The sequence below is a fragment of the Agelaius tricolor genome, unplaced genomic scaffold, assembly GCF_023055355.1.
Source record: "Agelaius tricolor isolate 1412-34295 unplaced genomic scaffold, bAgeTri1.0.p SCAF_31, whole genome shotgun sequence".
Taxonomy (NCBI): Eukaryota; Metazoa; Chordata; class Aves; order Passeriformes; family Icteridae; genus Agelaius; species Agelaius tricolor.
The window spans coordinates 685,370-697,390 of NW_027269291.1; the positions used below are offsets into that span (position 1 = coordinate 685,370).

A 12,021-nucleotide genomic window follows, 5' to 3' on the forward strand; every position below is an offset into this window, starting at 1 on the left:
AAGGAAAGAGAAAAAAACCCAAAAAGGAGAAGGAAACGAGGAAAGGGAAAGGAACCCCAAAAAGGGAAATGAAACAAGAAAAGGGAAATGAACCCAAAAAGGAGCTGAGCTTTGGGCTTGGTTGCACCAAAAGGAGAAAAGAGATTTAAATATTTTTTAAAAAACCAAAATTTCAGCCGGAACAGCCGAGCTGGGACCGGGGGAGGATCCGGCGCTGGTTTTGGGGCGGTTTCCAGCAAAACGCGGAGATTTTGGGGCTCTGCCTCTGTGCCCGTCACTCCCTGCCCCAAAAGGAGCCGCGCTTTGGGCTGAGTTGCGCCAGGAGGAGAAAAAGAGTTTAAAGAAATGAAAATCAGCAAAATTTCAGGCACAGCGGCAAAGCTGGGACTGGGGGAGGACCTGGGGCCGCTTTTGGGGAAAAACGAGGAGATTTGGGGGCCGCTGCCTCTGTGCCCGTCACTCCCTGCCCCAAAACTGAGCCGCGCTTTGGGCTGAGCTGCTCCAAAGGACGAAAAGAGATTGAAAAATTTAAAAATCAGCAAAATTTCAGCTGGAACAGCCGAGCTGGGACTGGGGGAGGATCCGGCGCCGCTTTTGGGGCAAAACGCTGAGATTTGGGGGCTCTGCCTCTGTGCCCGTCACTCCCTGCCCCAAAACTGAGCCGCGCTTTGGGCTGAGCTGCTCCAAAACATGAAAAGAGAATTTTAAAGAGGAAAACAACGAGAATTGCGTCTGGAACAGCGGGGCTGGGGCCGGGCGAGGATCCTGCGCTGCTTTTGGGGGAAAAACGCGGAGATTTGGGGGCGCTGCCCCTGCGCTTTCACTCCTCACCCCCCAAAGGAGCCGCGCTCTGGGCTCCTTTTGCCTCCGTGCTCTGGGAGAGGTTGAAAAACTGAAAATAATCGAAATTTCAGCTGGAACAGGCGTCGGGGGAGGATCCGGCGCCGCTTTTGGGGCAGTTTGGGGCAAAACCGCTGAGATTTGGGGGCGCTGCCGCTTCCTCCTCCTCTTTTGCCACTCTCGGAGCCGCGCTTTGGGCTGAGTCACCCCCAGAAGGCGAAAAGAGACGGAAATATTTCAAATAACGCAAATTTCAGCCGGAACAGCAGAGCTGGGACTGGGGGGAGGATCCGGCGCCGCTTTTGGGGCAAAAACGCGGAGATTTGGGGGCTCTGCCTCTGTGTCCCATCCTCCCTGCCCCAAAAGGAGCCGCGCTTTGGGTTGAGTTACTCCAAAAGGCAAAAAGAGATTGAAATCTTTAAAATCAGCAAAATTTCAGCCGGAACAGCCGAGCTGGGACTGGGGGGAGGATCCAGCGCTGCTTTTGGGGAAAAACGCGGAGATTTTGGGGCCGCTGCCTCTGTGTCCGTCACTCCATGGCCCGAAAGGAGCCGCGCTCGGGGCTGAAGCGAAAAGAGAGGAAAAGAGGAAAAGAACCCGAATTTCAGCTGGAACAACACGGGGGAGGATCCGGCGCCGCTTTTGGGGCAGTTTGGAGGAAATCTGCGATCTTGGGGTGGCGCTGCCTGTCCCGGTCACTCCTTGCTCTGCACTTTGGGCTGAGTTGCTCCGAAAGAGGAAAAAAGAGATTTTTTAAAAGAAGAAAACCAAAATTTCAGCCGGAACAGCCAAGCTGGGACTGGGGGAGGATCCAGCGCCGCTTTTGGGGCAGTTTGGAGGAAATCTGCGATCTTGGGGTGGCGCTGCCTCTCCCACTCACTCCTTGCCCCGCTTGCTCCGCACTTTGGGCTGAGTTGCTCCGAAAGAGGAAAAAAGAGATTTTTAGAAGAAGAAAACCAAAATTTCAGCCGGAACAGCACGGGGGAGGATCCAGCGCCGCTTTTGGGGCAGTTTGGAGGAAATCTCCGATCTTGGGGGGGCGCTGCCTGTCCTGGTCACTCCTTGCTCCGCACTTTGGGCTGAGTTGCTCCGAAAGATGGAAAAAGAGATTTTTTAAAAGAAGAAAACCAAAATTTCAGCTGGAACAGCCAAGCTGGGACTGGGGGAGGATCCAGCGCCGCTTTTGGGGCAGTTTGGAGGAAATCTGCGATCTTGGGGTGGCGCTGCCTGTCCCACTCACTCCTTGCCCCGCTTGCTCCGCACTTTGGGCTGAGTTGCTCCAAAAGACGAAAAAAGAGATTTTTTTAAAAGAAGAAAACCAAAATTTCAGCCGGAACAACCGAGCTGGGACTGGGGGAAGGATCCAGTGCCTCTTTTGGGGCAGTTTGGAGGAAAATCTGTGGTCTTGGGGGCGCTGCCTGTCCCGCTCACTCCTTGCCCCGCACTTTGGGCTGAGTTGCTCCAAAAGACGGAAAAAGAGATTTTTAGAAGAAGAAAACCAAAATTTCAGCTGGACCAACGTGGGGAAGGATCCAGCACCGCTTTTGGGGCAGTTTGGAGGAAATCTCCGATCTTGGGGTGGCGCTGCCTGTCCCGTCACTCCTTGCTCCGCACTTTGGGCTGAGTTGCTCCAACAGACGAAAAAAGAGATTTTTAAAGAAGAAACCAAAATTTCAGCTGGAACAACGGACTGGGGGATGATCCAGCGCTGCTTTTGGGGCGGTTTGGAGGAAAATCTCCGGTCTTGGGGTGGCGCTGCCTGTCCCGCTCACTCCTTGCCCCTCTTGTTCCGCACTTTGGGCTGAGTTGCTCCGAAAGATGAATAAAGAGATTTTTAAAAGAAGAAAACCAAAATTGCACCGGAACAGCGCAGGGAAGGATCCAGTGCCACTTTTGGGGCAGTTTGGAGGAAAATCTCCGATCTTGGGGTGGCGCTGTCTCTCCCGCTGCTCCTCGCCCCACTTGCTCCGCACTTTGGGCTGAGTTGCTCCAACAGACGAAAAAAGAGATTTTTAAAAGAAGAAAACCAAAATTCCACCGGAACAGTGCAGGGAAGGATCCAGCGCCGCTTTTGGGGCAGTTTGGAGGAAAATCTCCGGTCTTGGGGTGGCGCTGCCTGTCCCGCTCACTCCTTGCTCTGCACTTTGGGCTGAGTTGCTCCAAAAGACGGAAAAAGAGATTTTTAGAAGAAGAAAACCAAAATTTCAGCTGGACCAACGTGGGGAAGGATCCAGCGCCACTTTTGGGGCAGTTTGGAGGAAATCTGTGATCTTGGGGGCGCTACCTGTCCCGGTCACTCCTTGCCCCACTTGCTGCGCACTTTGGGCTGAGTTGCTCCGAAAGATGAAAAAAGAGATTTTTAAAAGAAGAAAACAAAATTTCAGCCGGAACAACCAAGCTGGGACTGGGGGAAGGATCCAGCGCTGCTTTTGGGGCAGTTTGGAGGAAAATCTCCAGTCTTGGGGTGCCGCTGCCTGTCCCGGTCACTCCTTGCCCTGCTCCTTGTTCATCTTCTTCATCTTCATGCGGCGGTTCTGGAACCAGATCTTGACCTGGCGCTCGCTGAGGTTGAGCAGCCGCGCCACCTCGTGCCGCCGCTCGCGGCTCAGGTACATGTTGAACAGGAATTCCTTCTCCAGCTCCAGCGTCTGGAATTTGCTGTACGGGCAGCGCTTCTTGCGCGAGGAGCGCGCCTGCAGCCAGCTGGCGGCGGGGTTGGCTGGAAAAGGGGAGATTTCCCCCCAAAAAAGTGGCGGGGAAAGGAGGAATTAGAGTTTTGGGGGGTTTGGGGGGGTTTGGGGGGGTTTGTGAGGGAGGTGGTGGGGGGTGGTGGGGGTAATGAGTGAAATAAAAAAGATTAAATGAAAGGGAATAGAATAAAAAAGAAAGCAAGCAAGCAAAACAACCCAAACAACCCAAAACAACCCAAAATAACCAACCCAAAACAACCCAAAAAACCAACCCAAAACAACCCAAAACAACCCAAACCAACCAACCCAAACTAAATCAAACCAAACCAACCCAAAACAACCAAAACCCACCCGAACAACCCAAACAACCCAAACCAACCCAAACAACCCAAACCAACCCAAAACAAACCAAACCAACCCAAACAACCCAAACCAACCCAAAATAACCCAAACCAACCCAAAACAACCGAAACAACCCAAACAACCCAAACCAACCCAAACAACCCAAAATAACCCAACCCAAACCAAACCAAGCAAATCAAAACAAACCAAACCAACCCAACCCAACCAAACCCCAACCAAACAAAAAAACAAACCCCAAACTAAAACCAAAACCCCAAACCAAACCAGCCCAAACCAAACCAAACCAACCCAACCGAACCAAATCAAACCAACCCAAACCAACCCAAACCAACCCAAACCAACCAAACCAAAACAAACCAACCCAAACCCCAACCAAACAAAAAAACAAACCCCAAACTAAAACCAAACCCCAAACCAAATCAAATAAACCAAACCACGAACCAAACCAAACCCAACCCAACCCAACCAACCAAACCCAACCCAAACCAACCCAAACCCAACCAACCCAAACACAACCCAAACCCAACCCAAACCCAACCCAAACCAACCGAACCCAAACCAACCGAACCCAAACCAACCAAACCAAACCAACCCAACCCAAACCCAACTGAACCCAACCAACCCAACCCAACCAAACCAACGCAACCCAACCAAACCCAAACCAAACTAAACCAACCAAACCAAATCAAATCAAACCAACCCAACCCAACCACACCAAATCAACCTAAACCAACCCAAAACAACCCAACCAAACCAAACCAAAAACCAAACCAAAATTAAAACTAAAACCAAACCCAAGCGAACCAAACCGAACTAAACCAAAACACCCCAAAACAAAACAAAAAACCTGCAAATAAACAAACAAAAAACTAACGGGAAAACCCAACCCCAGGCCAAAAAAAAACCCTGGAAATAAAAACACTTAAAAAACCCCAAAAACCCTCAAAAAATAACTGGAAAAAAACCCAAAAACCCCAAAAATCCCCAAAATCCCCAAAATCCACTCGGGGTGGGGGGAATTGGGGGGGTCGGGATTGGGGGCATAGGGGGATGGGGGAGGGGCGCTGTGCCCGCACCCCAAATTCGGGCTGAACCCTGAGTGCTTTGGGGGAATTTCTGCGGGTTTTGGGTTCATTTCTGCGGGTTTTGTGTTAATTTCTGCGGGTTTTGGGTTCATTTCTGCGGGTTTTGGGTTCATTTCTGTGGGTTTTGGGTTCATCTCTGGGAGGTTTGGGTGCACTCCAAGGTTTTTGGGTTCATTTCTGTGGGTTTTGGGTGCATCCCAGAGAGTTTTGTGAGTTTTTGTGAATTGAATTTTTGTGAGTTTTGGGTGAATTTCTGCCGGTTTTTGGGTGCACCTCGGGGTTTTGGGTGCATTCCTGGGGGATTTGGGTGCATCCCCGAGGTGTTTGAGGTCTCACCCCAGAGGTTTTTGGGTGAATTTCTGTGGATTTTGAGTTCATTTCTCTGGGTTTTGGGTGCACCCCGAGGGGTTTGGGGTGAATTTCTGTGGGTTTGGGGTGCACCCCGGGCTTTTTGGGTTCATTTCCCCAGGTTTTGGGTTCTTTTCCCCGGGGTTTTTGGGTGAATTTCCCCAGGGTTTTTGGGTGAATTTCTCCAGGTTTTGGGTTCTTTTCCCCGGGGTTTTTGGGTTCATTTCCCCGGGGTTTTTGGGTTCTTTTCCCCGGGTTTTTGGGTTCATTTCCCCGGGGTTTTTGGGTTCTTTTCCCCGGGGTTTTTGGGTTCTTTTCCCCGGGGTTTTTGGGTTCATTTCTCCAGGTTTTGGGTTCTTTTCCCCGGGGTTTTTGGGCTCATTTCCCCGGGGTTTTTGGGTTCTTTTCTCCAGGTTTTGGAGCCTCAACCGCCCCAGCTCCCCCACATTCCCCACAAACAAACCAACCCCAAAAATTCCCTTTTCTCCCCATTTCCCCAGGGTTTGCTCCCCCAGCCCCATCACGCAGGGAGGGCAGATCTGGAGGGGCTTTTCCTGAATAAATCCTGGCTAATTTAATTTTTTTTAAATTTTTTTAAAAATTTTTTTGGTGCAATCTGGCCCAAAATCCCTCTCTGGCTGCCACCAACACCTTCTGGGAGCTGCTGCCCGAGCCAGAGACCTTGGCAGGGCTGGAAATGCAGCCAAAAAAACCCCAAATAAATAAAAATAAAAAAAAAAAAATAATAAAGTTATATAAATAAATAAATAAATAATTTTTTACAAAAATCGCAATTATTTTTTTTAATTAGATCATACTGTAACTAAGGAAAAAACAAATAACATTTAAAGTAAAAGAAACGAGTCCACAAAAGAAATAAACTTGAAAATAAAGACGTGGAAATAAATAAAAAATGCTATTAAAAATAAATAAATAGGTAAATAAAATAATTAAAATGAGAAATAAATCAAAGCCTGCCTGCCACGCTCGCGGGTGGGAGAAGCTGCGTGGGAATGGTGGAATTAAAAATTCCGATTTTTTCGGGATTTTTGGGGAATTTTTTGTCCGCGGCGGGAGGGGAGGGACGCGGGAAATGCTGAGAGCGAAACCCGCCCCGCCGGCAGAGGCCGAGGCGGCGAAAATCGCACCCGAAAGCGAAGCGGTTTTAGGGTAAATATTGGGATTTTCGCTAATCACGTGCAAACATCGGCGACGGGCGGGGAGGAACGCGCGGGGGCTCTGGCCACGGCACAAATTCCCTTTTATCCCCTTCTTTTATTCCCTTTTATCCCCTTCTTTTATTCCCTTTTATTCCCTTTTATCCCCTTCTTTTATTCCCTTTTATTCCCTTTTATTCCCTTCTTTTATTCCCTTTTATTCCCTTTTCTGGCCCGGAATTCCGGCTGGAGCCAAAAACCCGCGCAGAAAATTCCTGCGCCGCCACAAACAGCCCCACACGCCCCACACGAGAAAATTCAATATATCGAACAATTTCCAATTAAAAAAAAAAAAATACAAAAAATCTCAACCCCTGAACCTTCCCGAGCGAGTCCTGCCCCTTCCGAGTTTCTCGGGGCCGTTTCCCCGCCGGAATTGAGTGGAGCTAATAAGCAGAATTAATAATTAAAGAGGAGGAAAGCTGTTAATAATTGATATTGTTAATCCCGCTCGCCATCCTTTAATGGCCGCGCTCCAGACCGGCGGGGTCGCGGCGATTTTGGGGTCGTTAAAATGGAATTTTCTGCCTTCGCTGCTCGCAAATCCCCGGGCAGGAAAGAGAATGGGGAGAGGTCCCCGGTATTTATTTTATTTTGGTTTTTTTTTGGTTAAAATCCAGTAAAATAAATGAACTTCCAGGCATGGATTCATCGGAAACAACAACAACAAAAAAATAAAAAAAGGGAAATAATTGGGAAAATCGGGGCTGGCTGCAAAGCAGCCCTGAAGGCCAGGCCGGAATGGAATTATTGAAATTATTATTGAAAGCATAAAAAAAACCGCAGGGAAACGGAGCGCGCCCACGCTGAGCGCGGTTATTTTGGGACAAAAAGTTCCATTTTCGGGTGTTTTGTTTGGCCCGACGTTGGGCTGGGGTTTGTTCTGGATCCCTGCCCAGCACAGCAGAAAATGGGATTTTTTTAACTTCTGGCGAGTTCATTGAGAGGGGAAAAGGAAAATAAATTAAAATTTAAAACAGCAACGACAAACAGGAAAAAAGAAAGCAGCGCCACTGGGACGTCCCGCAAGAGCACGGGAGGAAACCGCGAAGGGGGAGAGAATATTCCGTGTTTTTAAAGGGGAAAAAGTTCATTTAAAGGGAGGAAAAATGGGAATTTCCACCAGGCCGGGCGCTGCTGGTTTGGCAGGCTGGGAAAATCCGGGGTTTTAATGGGAAAATTCGGGGTTTTAATGGGAAAAATCGGGGTTTTAATGGAAAAATTTTGGGGTTTAATGGGAAAACTTCGGGGTTTTAATGGAAAAATTCGGGGTTTTAATGGGAAAAATCGGGGTTTTAATGGAAAAATTCGGGTTTCTAATGGAAAAATTTCGGGTTTCTAATGGAAAAATTCTGGGTTTTAATGGGAAAGTTCGGGGTTTTAATGGGAAAGTTCGGGGTTTTAATGGAAAAAAATCGGGTTTTTAATGGAAAAGTTCAGGGTTTTAATGGGAAAATTCGGGGTTTTAATGGAAAAATTCGAGCTTTAATGGGAAAAAATCGGGTTTCTAATGGAAAAATTTCGGGTTTTAATGGGAAAATTCGGGGTTTTAATGGGAAAAAAATCGGGTTTCTAATGGAAAAATTTTGGGTTTTAATGGGAAAATTCGGGGTTTTAATGGGAAAATTCGGGGTTTTAATGGGAAAAAAATCGGGTTTCTAATGGAAAAATTTTGGGTTTTAATGGGAAAATTCGGGTTTTTAATGGGAAAATTCGGGTTTTTAATGGGAAAATTCGGGTTTTTTGTGGAAAAAAGCTTTGCCGGGAGGGTAAAAGCAGCCCGGGGTCACCTTGGAGCAGCCCCAGGTGCCAGCGGGAGGTGACAACGCCGCCGTTCCCCCCTCCCGAGGCAAAAATGATCATTAAAAATAACAATTTAATAATGTGAATGGCATCGAGCACCCCCCGGGCCCAGGATCGGGATTGTTTTAAATATTTCGAACATTTCTAGCGGAAAAAAGGCGCCCGCGGAAAAAGCCCGGGCTGGAGTCTCAGCGTCTCCCCAGTCGGACTAAACCACGAATAAAAACTGATATAAAACTGATATAAAACTGATATAAAACTGATATAAAACAGAGATAAAAGCTGGTATAAAACTGATATAAAAGCTGATATAAAACCGATATAAAACCGATATAAAACCGATATAAAAGCGATATAAAAGCGATATAAAACCGATATAAAAGCGATATAAAAGCGATATAAAAGCTGATTAACTCCGACACCCCCTCCCTCCTTCTCCGCTTGTATTTTGGGATTTTTTTTTTAAAGCAGGGAAGGAGCGCGGCTCTGAGATATTCGTGCCCGCTAATGAGCAAACAATTAACGGCACAAATAAATGAACGAACTCCGCGGAGCCTCCGCCGCCAACACTTCCCTGGCCATTTTTCCCCATTTTTCCCCATTTTTCCCCCATTTTTCCCTCTCGCTTTCCACCCCCGCGCCGTTTCCTCCCAGGGAACTTTTTCCTGGGGATTTTTTTCCTTTTTTTCCCCCCTTTTTTATTTTCCGCTTTTTCTCTCTCCCTCTCCGCCCCCGCGGAGTTCCCGCGTTTCCCTCCCGGGGAACTTTTTCCCGGGAATTTTTCCTCTTTTTTCCCATTTCCCCCCCTTTTCTCTCTCTATCTCTCCTCCCCCGCGGACTTTCCGCGCTTCCCTCCCAGTGAACTTTTCCTGGGGATTTTTCCTCTTTTTTCCCTTTTTTCCCCCTTTTCTCTCTCTCTCTCCACCCCCGCGGACTTTCCGCGCTCCGCTCCGTGAACTTTTTCCCGTCAATTTTTTCTTTTTTCCCATTTTCCCCCCTTTTCTCTCTCTCTCTGTCTTTCCTCCCCCGCGGACTTTCCGCGCTCCCCTCCGTGAACTTTTTCCCGGGGATTTTTCCTCTTTTTTCCCATTTTCTCCCCTTTTTTCTCCCTCTTTCCGCCCCCGCGGCGTTTCCGCGCTGCCCGCTGCCCCTCCGCCCGCGACCGCGTAAATTCCTCCCTTTTTCCTCCCCTTTTCCCCCATTTCCCCCCATTTCCCCCCTTTTCCCACATTTTCCTCCCCTTTTCCCCCTTTTTCCCCATTTTCCCCCATTTTCCTCCCCATTTTCCCCCATTTCCCTGCGTTTTCCAGCGTTTTCCGCCGCCGGCCGCCTCGGTCCCTCCCGCGCTCTCTCCTCTCCGCACTCGCGCTGCGGGCGGCTCCAAATTCCGATTTTATTTCGATTTCCTCGCCCTCCTCTGCCCCCTGCCCCTCCCCTCCAGCTGAGCTTTTCCTCTCCTTCCCCTCCCTCCCAAGCCCCCATTTTCAACTTTCCCCCATCCCCATCCCACACCCCCCATTACCCCCCTTTTATTTTTTTATTATTTATTCCCATTTTTATTGCGCCGCTTCCTCACTTTTATCACTTACTTTGATCTCGGCCCTCTTTGTCCTCGCTTCCTTCGCCAACTTTATGATCCTCGAAGCCTCCTCGCCTTTGGCTGGCGGCGACGCCCGGCGCTTCCCTGGGCTGCTCCAAGGCGAAGCCGCCCTTAGGCCCGTCCAAAGCTCGGCCTAGCGGCGGCTCGGGTTTAGCGGAGCCGGGCCCGGGCTCCAGCCAGGGCTGCGGGAGGAAGGCGGGGAAGGCGGCGGGGGCGGCGAGCGGGGCCCAGGAGGGCCCGAACGGGGCCGGTTTGGGCTGGAAACTGCACGAGGGGAACTCCAGGGGCTCGCCGGGGGCTCGGGGGGCGGCGAACGGAGCCGGGGCGAATTTAGGGGAGGGGGAATCGTCGCTCTCGTGGTTTATGATGGAGTCGACATAATAATTGCTGAGGGTGCCAGAGATGGACATTGTGAGGCATCGTACGGAGCGCGGGGCGGCGCTGGGGGGGGAAATTGGAAATAGGGGGGGAAAAATGGGGGAAAACGGCTTAAAATTAAAAAAAAAATTAAATATATGTATGTAAAAAAACACTAAAATTGAAGTTAAAAACTCTTAAAATTCAACAGAAAAGAAAGCGTAAAATTTAAGGAAAAGAGATCCTAAAATTTAAAGAAAACATAAAATTAAAAGAAAAGAAATCCTAAAATTAAAAGAAAGCATAACATTAAAAGAAAAGGAATCCTAAAATTTAAAGAAAGCATAACATTAAAAGAAAAGAAATCCTAAAATTAAAAGAAACCATAAGATGAAAAGAAAAGAAATCCTAAAATTGAGGAAAGAAACCCTAAAATTTAAAGGAAAGGAACCCTAACGCTTAAAGGAAAGAAACCGTAAATTTAAAAGAAAAGAAACCGTAAATTTGAAAGAAAAGAAATCATAAAATGAAAAGAAAAGAAACCGTAAATTTAAAAGGAAAGAAAACGGAAATTTAAAAGAAAAGAAATCATAAAATTAAAAGAAAATGAACCATAAAATTAAAAAAAAAATAGACCCTAAAATTAAAAAAAAATAGACCCTAAAATGAAAAGAAAAGAAACCATAAAATTAAAAAAAAAAAAAGAAACAACACAGACCCTAAATTAAAAAAAAAAAAACAGACGCTAGAATTAGAAGAAAAGAAACCCTAGAATTAAAAGACAGGAAACCCTAAAATAAAAACACCCCATAAAATTATAAAAGAAGAAACCATAAAATGAAAAGAAAAAATTAAAGGGAAAAGAAAAAATGAAAGGGAAAAGAAAAAATTAAAGGGAAAAGAAAAATTAAAGGGGAAAAAAAATTAAAGGGAAAAAAAATTAAAGGGAAAAGAAAAAATGAAAGGGAAAAAAAAATTAAAGGGAAAAAAATTAAAACATATATTTTAAAAAATTATTTTAGAAGAAATGAAAAATAAAAGAACGGACAAATAAAAAACGGAAAAAATATAAAAATGGAGAAATAAAAAAATGGAGAAATAAAAAAATGGAGAAATAAAAAATGGAGAAATAAAAAAAATGGAGAAATAAAAAAATGGAGAAATAAAAAAAAATGGAGAAATAAAAAATTGAGAAATAAAAAATGGAGAAATTAAAAAAAAATGGAGAAATAAAAAATGGAGAAATAAAAAAAATTGAGAAATAACAAAATTGAGAAATAAAAAAAAATGGGAAAATAACAAAATGGAGAAATAAAATCCGGAGAAATAAAGAATTCAGCAAGGAAAGGAAGCGCGGGGCTGCGGAGGGCGAGCGGCGGCCGCAGCTCCGCGCTCCTTCCCCGTGCCCGGCCCGGGAGGCGCCGCCGCGGGGGCTGCGCGGCGCCGCTGCCGCTGCAATGAGCGCCCAAAGTTCGCTCCCCGCGCCTGATAAAGCGCCCGGGCTGCGCGTAAATCACCGGGGCCGCGGGGGCTGCGCGTAAATCACGGCCGGGGCCGCGGGGGCTGCGCGTAAATCACCCCCGGGGCCGCGGGGGCTGCGCGCCGCCGGCAGCCGCCCCCGCTTTCCGCGCTGGTTCGCGTCGGGAGCGCCGCAACAACAGCGACAACAAATAAATAAATAAATAAATAAATAAATAAAAAATAAATAAAATAATAAT

At 47.2% G+C, this 12,021-nt stretch overlaps 1 protein-coding gene across 1 annotated transcript; it reads right to left on the reverse strand.

Annotated features, from left to right (window-relative positions):
* Positions 1–3,323: 3,323 nt before the first annotated feature.
* On the reverse strand, positions 3,324–10,356 carry HOXB9 (homeobox B9). Its single transcript, XM_071450656.1, has 2 exons — positions 9,936–10,356; positions 3,324–3,559 (listed from the first exon to the last, which is right to left on the reverse strand). The coding sequence occupies exons 1-2, from the start codon at positions 10,354–10,356 to the stop codon at positions 3,324–3,326; spliced, it is 657 nt and encodes a 218-aa protein (XP_071306757.1).
* Positions 10,357–12,021: the final 1,665 nt, after the last annotated feature.

What these genes read in the sequence shown, in the direction of transcription:
- HOXB9 (XM_071450656.1), bottom strand. Translation starts at nt 10,356, where the DNA reads ATGTCCATCTCTGGCACCCTCAGCAATTATTATGTCGACTCCATCATA. An exon ending in CAAAGAGGGCCGAGATCAAA is followed by an intron (nt 3,560 to 9,935) that starts GTAAGTGATAAA and finishes CCCCTTTTCCAG; the next exon opens with CCAACCCCGCCGCCAGCTGG.